The following is a 7,782-nucleotide window of genomic DNA, read 5'->3' as shown; positions in this document are numbered from 1 at the left end:
CTGGCCGGAGTTGTTTGTTAAGATTTAATTAAATTTATTCTGCACCACCATCCAATTCGGGTGACTGTTTCGTTCGCTTCCGTGCATTAGTTCCGCCTCTTGGTGCGGTTACTTGCCCTTTCGGCAGGATCCACTCGAGGTGCATTGGTTGAGTGGCGTCGTACTGCGTATGTATTGAGGTTTCATTACGGAAGCAGTTTACTGTGATTCGACCTGGGAACCGCCCTACCTGACCTGGTCTGTGACATCTTCTTCCCGAGCGGCCAGAGTGCTAATCCTTTCCGCATCTGTGTTGGATCGGGGATGAACGACAGTACTGGGGCCAGAAACACTCTGCAGCAGCTCAGCCTGAAGAGATCCGACAGTTAGATTGTTCCGGTCGGTCGTATCTTTGTCAACTGATCGTTCAATTTTCTGTAACATTCTGTACCCGGTATGTTCACCATAACAGGCTGCCTTACACGCCAGCGCAGCCTAATAGCCGTTGCCGTTGGTAATCATCGCCTCCTTTGACAAGGATATCTTCTTCTACGAAAACAAAATGAGCACTTGAATGTTTCGACAACCGTGTAAACGGTACAAGATCAAGATCGGCCGATTATCGACCACCAGGTTGCGGTAAAGTTCAGAGAGATGCATGCGCACAGAGGATGGTTCGGTAATAAGCCATTAAGAGATGGGATCCGTTTTTGTCCCGATCTAGCTCCAGCATAATATGACAAGCGGGTGGTGTGATTTTTTTCTATTGCAGAATTGAACACAAAACAAAAGCATGACTAACAAAACAAGACTAAATTAACAAGGAAAATTGATTGGAAGCATTACACAAAGATTCATACAAAACTATCACCAATTATGACAACAAAACTCAATATTCGATTTGTAACATACGTATATCTTCCCGATTATTTATAAGTATATTCTAGTAGAATTGTACATTTTCCTACTTTTCACTTACTAAATGCTTAAAATAGCAATATCGCAACGGTTTTTATTAAAAAACGATCATTTACGACTCTATTCACACAAAATTGAGAAAAAACCTATCCCACTGCTGGAATTGGAGCGAATTTTGGAGATGCCGGGGATTGAACCCGGGACTTCTCACATGCGAAGCGAGCGCTCTACCACTGAGCTACATCCCCATGTGATAGAGGGCACAATCTGTAACACCCAGTACGCACCCCAAAATAGTCATCGATAGCGGTAATGAACGACGGATCGTAGGGAACGACTGATGCTCGTCTAAGCGCTAATCGCTTATCTTTGATGGAGCGTAATGCTAACTTCCGTGGGACCAATTTTTTATAAGGTTCTACTCTTATAAGTATTAATTGCAACAAACTATTCCACAATTGAATATACTTGAGTAGGTTAAACGTGTAGTAACGCTCACGAAAAACATATCCAAAGCCGCTTAATTTATTGCCTTAAAGTATAATATAAACAAATATGAACCATTTATATTAATTCATGTTTGTATGGTAAAATATTAAACAAAATTTAAAAAAAAACGCCTCGTTTATATTGAAAGAACAAACAAAATTATTTATGTTTTAAAACTATCAATAATTGATCGATGTTTCATCAACCAATTTAACATATTTTTGTTTTAATTGAGTTCGAAGTTGTTTTGTGCAAACAAAATTGCATTAAATCACATTTATTCTTAAAATTACCGACGGATTTTTTACGCCCTTTGCTTTAAAAGGGACTGAATTGTGTACGGCTATGTCTATCATGGGTTCAAGACCCATGTGAACTAAGTTCTCCCCTAAGCAAGCAATAACTAATCCTAGTGCTGTATACCACTTTAAAGCCAACAGAGACCGACTAATATTATCGCACCAATCAAGAATAAGTCGAGAAAATTCAAAATAATGTCATTCCAAAAAACGGCGCCATAGTGGCTAAAACAATTTTTCTTTGGATATTGACCTTATCACAGGCATATTCAGTTGAAATAACATCGTTTGTGAGCAGAATTTCAATCCCGCTGTAGCTATTTCTTAAAGACATTTGAAATGTAACACTTTCGTAAGATAGAAAACACTAAGTAATGTGCACAAAACGGTAAACTCATGCTTTCATACTATTTTTGAACGTAATGAGCAAGGAAGTGATTGTTTGAAAAGAACAGTTACAACACACAACAGAACTCGAATGTCTACAACAAGCCCTGGAGGCACATGTAAAAAAAAATGGACATACTTCAGTCCCAACCATTCAAGGATCTCGAGATCGAAGCCGATCAATGGTTGAGCGCAGCTAATGCCCATCCAATCTGCACACATCCGCTTTGCCACTTCACCATATAAAGAACAATCCTTCGGCTGAATGGACGGATTGTGTACGTCTTGAAGTGTACTGGTATTGTCCGCCCAGGATACGCACAAGCTGGAAAGCAACCAAATGCTCGCCGTAGAGCGAGCCACAAACGGCCACAGTACGGCAAAAGGACATCCTGAAGATCGCATTGTTTGGCCGAGCTAAGGAAACGGTTTAATCTCTCCCATTCATCCTTCATTTACGGTGACAATCCGTTTGCTAATATTTGGTACCCCCGAACGTCTTTCGTCCATTCGACAGTGGCGCAGTTTCCGTTCCCAATCCTCTTTGTCAGCTTCCAATGCGGGTGCCGCAAGCCCAGCGCAGTGCACACTCGTCATAAGCAAGGACACTGTTTACCCAGCAAGGTGGGGCACAATTCGCTAAAGCTAACAAAAGTAAATCAAAACAATCGTAAACAAGCCCAGCGAGCAGCACCACCGGTCCGTCGTCCGGCGAGGTGTGCCCCGTTCGGTTCGGCCGACGGTCGGACGACCATTCCGACCTCCCGAAACTTTTACCCCTTTACGGACGGACCTCCTCGGTCCTTGCGCGCCTCGAAATCTTGAGCTAAGCTGGCAGCTTTGGTACTTGATGCCAGTGCCAGCTTTATCAGCATGTCTCGAACGGTAGCCACCTTGCAGCGTGAATGGACTACCGGACGGGCCGGACGGGCCGGACGGGCCTCTGGCGGGTGGCAATGTTTCGAATGATTACAAGGATCGCTTGCAAAACAAACCACACTAAGCACCACAAACACGGTCCCACGGACTGTGGGAAGGTGGGCTGCGGGATAATCCATCCATCTGTGGGTGTGCGGCCAACCGCTCCCCGGGCAAAGAAAAGCCCCTGACCACGGCTCACGTGTCTGTGCCGATTTTTATTTCATTAGCCTTTTCAAGTGTGCGCCTCGACGGCGTGGTCGAAGCGTATGGATGTTCTTGCAGAAACAACAACACCGATCGAGGCAGGCGTAGCAACGATCCACCGAAAAGGGATGCAGAGGGCTCTTCGCTTGCTGAGATTATCCTATACTGCAAGACACAAAGCCGGCTTTGTTTGTGCTGGAGCACCATGATCCATGGTGGAAAAACGATCATTCGCCACAGCCCGTATGGTCAGCGTCTCGATCGTGTGCTGCTGCTGCTGCTGCCCGTTTGTGTTTATGCTCACAGTAGGGAGTGTTTTCCTTCGTTTCATTTCAAGCCAAATGATGGGTAAGGTTTTGCGGCGGCGAATTATGTAATAAGGATTAGCATTAGCATCCTACTGTGCGCCGAGAGCGGCTGCGGTTCGATTGATGCGGGACGGTTGAGAACGACCGTTGAGCACGTAATACGGTGGCAATCGTTCGGTGCGGGCGGGGCGGTATGGGCGGGGTATGTAAATATGTTATTAAGCGGGGTAAGATCAACCAACCTGACTTTTTTGTTGTTACATTGTGCAGCTGTTATTTGAAGTAAGATACCAAATGTAATGAACTAGTTTTTATGTTTTGATTGATTTTTGGGCCATTTTTTTAACACGAGTAATATAAGTTCTGAAATGAGACATTCTTCTAAGCTGTATTGTGGGCTTCCTTGGAAAAAGAGCATTTCAAATTACTTACCAACTTTCAATATGATTTTCTTTGCTCGTTTGAAGGTTGCAGATCAACCTTTGAATGAAAATTCTAAAAAGATACGGTTGATTTAGTGAGTTTTGTAAGTCATAATGTACTGTACATAATTTGTAGCAAACATACACTAAATTACAGGCATTAAATTGAAGTAAAAAGGTTAAAAAACAGCAAAAGTCGGCCAGTATACTCCAAGTACACTATATATCCACTCCAAAAACAATATTTTTCTATTGATTGTACATAATCTATCCTTTAATGTTGACGTAAGGCCAAATGTTGGTGCTTAAAAAATCCTTTAAAAATAGAAAATGGAATTAATAGAACGTTTATGTGGCCAAATCGCTTTAAAAATGGAAAATGGAATTAATAGAACACTTCTGTGAAGTATAATCTAAAGAATTTATCACCAATGTTATGTGTTTGACTCAAATATTCAAAAGAATTATCTCGAAAAAATTTGGAACAGCCGCTCACTCATATGAAATAGATGCCTGCAGGCGCTTAGTGACGAGATGGATTATGATGAGCTTTTCCAACAATAAATTGAAAATAAAGTTCCCAAATACACATAATAAAAAGGCTCATTATATGCTATTTACTTAAAGTAATCACAAAAACCTCTTCCTTTACCCTTTAGTACTCTAATCCAAGGCGTACAGTCCAATCTCGCGGCGATAAGGTGTAGTTAATGGCTTATTTCAAGTCTTTAATATACCAAACAAGCAAACCGTTTTAAATACTTTGTACTCGTACTTGCATTTACGTTTTTAGATTACTTTACGTCCATTTTATACAAATATCTTGATGCTTACTCCAGCCGTTTACTCTAGCTTCATTATCCAAGACTTGTCCTGCAGGCAGATACACGACCTTTGCACCGAAAATTAAACTGTTACTGTACTGCAATATGGGCAAGTCCTTTTGCGCTTTAGTTCTATCTGCTACCGTTCTAATCCTGCACCGAACGATTCCAACGATTCGCTCCAAAATCGCTCTCTCTCTCTCTCTCTCTCTCTCTCTCTCTCTCTCTCTCTCTCTCTCTCTCCATTAGCTAATAATGTCAACCCCTAGGATCATCTAATAACACGATACTTGTATACCTCAATTTCGGGACAATATTATTAAAAATTAGTCTGATGTTGTCTTCAAAAAAAAAGAGGACCAAATTGACCCACCCAAGTTATGTCCCATTATGTCCCGTATTTTAACGTTTACAAACACACCGCAGCCGCCGTCCGCCATCATCGCCAGCTGCAATCTTTCCGCCTGTTGATATAATCCATCTCAAGTGTCCTTAAACAAAAATCGAAAGGACGATCTGTCTCGTGGATGGAGCAAAGAAAAAGAAAAAAACGCTAGTCATTTATGCAATTGTCATTTAATTATCAACCACAGAAACTGATGAGAAACGGATTGGTAGCTAAAATGGTGCGCGAAGAAGAAGAAACAACGGGAAAAACTAGAAAGAAATCAGAGTCGTTCGAATCTGTTTGTCTGTTTGCGGCGTCCTTCATATCCTTCATTTTCTGCACAAAAAGGGAAGCAACAAGAACGGGGAAGTAGGAAGACCTGGCACACCGCAACCAGCAGCAAGCGGGAAAACGCATAAGGGGGAAGAACTCGACCGCACACACGCACGTTGTCCTCGATCCTTCCTCTGCTCCGGGATAAAGTGGGAGGAGTTTTGGTTTGGCTCTGTGTACCCCTCACGATTGCTGGCAAGTTTTGGTCCCGATTTGTGGGCAAAGGGAAAGAGGGCGTAAATATTTGGACAGGGATTCAATTTCACCAAAACAATCTCCACGAAAAGGCGGCAATCTCGGCAATGAAAAGAGAAGGCAGAAAATAAAAAGGATGTGATCGGGCGCTACCGGCGTTCAGTGTGTGATCGGTGCGGAAAGGAACCGGACCTCCGTGGCGAGTGTATGCGTGTGTGTCTGTGTGTGTGTTGTTGGCAGCAGGACTACCATCAACTGCGTCAGTGTAATTATAATGGCGGCTTCAAGTTGCAAGAGTGTGGCGCCCTTGCGGCAGAGTGACTTCAGCATCGAACATATCCTTACGCGTGCTGGCGAAAGGTACAGCAAGCGGCGTAAACTATCGAACGAAGTAGGCGGCTGTCGGAATTGTTGCTCCACTAACAGCAGCAGCAGCAGCAACAGCAGCCCAAGAAGTGTGCGTAGTGAAGAGGGCGAAGGTGATGATAATGATAATGGTGGACGGTTGCGTGACGAACCCGGTACAGAGGCAGACGAGGAACTGGACGAAGAGATCGACGTGGGACAATCCGTAATGCAGCATCCTGGGCAGGAGGCTGGATTTTTACCGACGGCACCCAGTTGCGGTATGCCCACGTTCGATTGGCTCTACTACACACGGTATCATCCACCGAAGCTACCACGTAAGTATCTACCGCTCTTTAGTTACAAATCGGAGCAAGTGACTCCTGTTCGATCAATGGCGGATCAAAGCTTACCACCCACGCACGTTCGTTCGTTCCTCAGGTCCTCAGAAAACGGGTCCAGTCAAGCGAACGCCCGGACGTTTGCCGCGTGTACCGTTTACGCCTGCCCAGCTAAGCGCCCTGGAGGACGCGTACAAAGTGTCCACCTACCTGAGCTCCGAGGAAGCGAACCAGCTCGCCTACAGTCTCGAGCTGACCAACACGCGGGTGAAAATTTGGTTCCAAAATCGGCGCGCCCGAGATCGGCGCGAAAAGCGGGAAGCATCATTGATAACCGGTGGGGCGGCGTCCACGTTCACCTCCGAATCGCACCCAACGCACTGTACGTTGCTGCCGCCACTGTACGCCACTGTGGGAAGTGCGGCTAGCGGTTCCCGTACCGGCAGCCATCCTTCGTCGCCGTCTAGCGTGGAAGCGTCTGCCGGCGGTCGGCAAAGCCGAAGTCCTACCACGGACCGAAGCTATTAGAGCAGCAGAGAGAGGTTTGAAAAGCAACTGTTTTAGAGGCTACCACGGGAGGCAGCACGTTTTTTTGTGATACCTGCGATCTACGAGACCTGTGCGCGATCACGAGTGATCGAAACGCGAAACGGGACACTTTTGTACAGTGATTATGTGAATAAGATTTTTGGCTAAGAACATGCACATTAGTGGATAATATAAGTGAGAAGAAGTGTGGTGAGAGAGTGCTGAGATCGTGTTTACCAAGCAGCAAGATTTTTGGAATAAAAAAAGAGATTATTTACACGCACTAAACCAAGTTTGTTCTTTGTGTTAAGCATAAAGGCCATTGGGTTCAAAATAAACATTTGAAAAACTGATTATTTTCTTATGCTGATTTTATTCGTGGACGCAACGAAGGAATATTTTTTAAAATGTCTCTCTCTCTTATTGGCCTGCTCACGATAGAGCACGTCGATGTGACATGGCCCGGTGAACAGTAATTCTCCAGGATGCTCGGTCCCTGGCTGCAGCCTCCCATCCATGCAGACATCCGATCTCCGTCAGGTCTCGCTTCATCTGGTCCAGCCATCGAGTTCGCTGTGCTCCCCTGCGCCTTATGCCGAACTGGGGATCGCTATCGAACACCTTCTTGGTGGGGCATGAGTCCGGCATCCTCATGACATGCCCCTGCCATCGTATCCTGCCAGCCTTCGCCACCCTCAGGATGCTCGGTTCGCCGTATAGCTCAGCAAGCTCTTGGTTCATCCTTCTCCTCCACGCTCCATGCTCGAACACACCGCCAAAGATGGTCCGGAGGATGCGTCGCTCTAACACGCCCAGAGCATTTGCATCCTCCGCTAGGATGGTCCAGGATTCGTGCCCATAGAGGACCACCGGGCGAATCAATGTACGATATATCTCACAT

The 7,782-nt window shown here is 45.1% G+C and overlaps 1 protein-coding gene and 1 non-coding gene across 2 annotated transcripts; one reads left to right on the top strand and one right to left on the bottom strand.

Annotated features, from left to right (window-relative positions):
• Positions 1-1,073: 1,073 nt before the first annotated feature.
• Positions 1,074-1,145, bottom strand: Trnaa-cgc. Its single transcript has one exon. It is a non-coding gene; the product is annotated as a tRNA-Ala (tRNA).
• A 3,863-nt stretch (positions 1,146-5,008) lies between these two features.
• On the top strand, positions 5,009-7,155 carry LOC120894244 (homeobox protein ceh-19). Its single transcript, XM_040296720.1, has 2 exons — positions 5,009-6,350; positions 6,454-7,155. Exons 1-2 carry the CDS (start codon positions 5,942-5,944, stop codon positions 6,879-6,881), a joined length of 837 nt encoding a protein of 278 aa, XP_040152654.1. The 5' UTR covers positions 5,009-5,941; the 3' UTR covers positions 6,882-7,155.
• Positions 7,156-7,782: the final 627 nt, after the last annotated feature.

The sequence above is a fragment of the Anopheles arabiensis genome, chromosome 2 (genome assembly GCF_016920715.1).
Source record: "Anopheles arabiensis isolate DONGOLA chromosome 2, AaraD3, whole genome shotgun sequence".
Classification (NCBI taxonomy): Eukaryota; Metazoa; Arthropoda; class Insecta; order Diptera; family Culicidae; genus Anopheles; species Anopheles arabiensis.
This window is presented reverse-complemented; position numbering and strand designations above follow the sequence as displayed.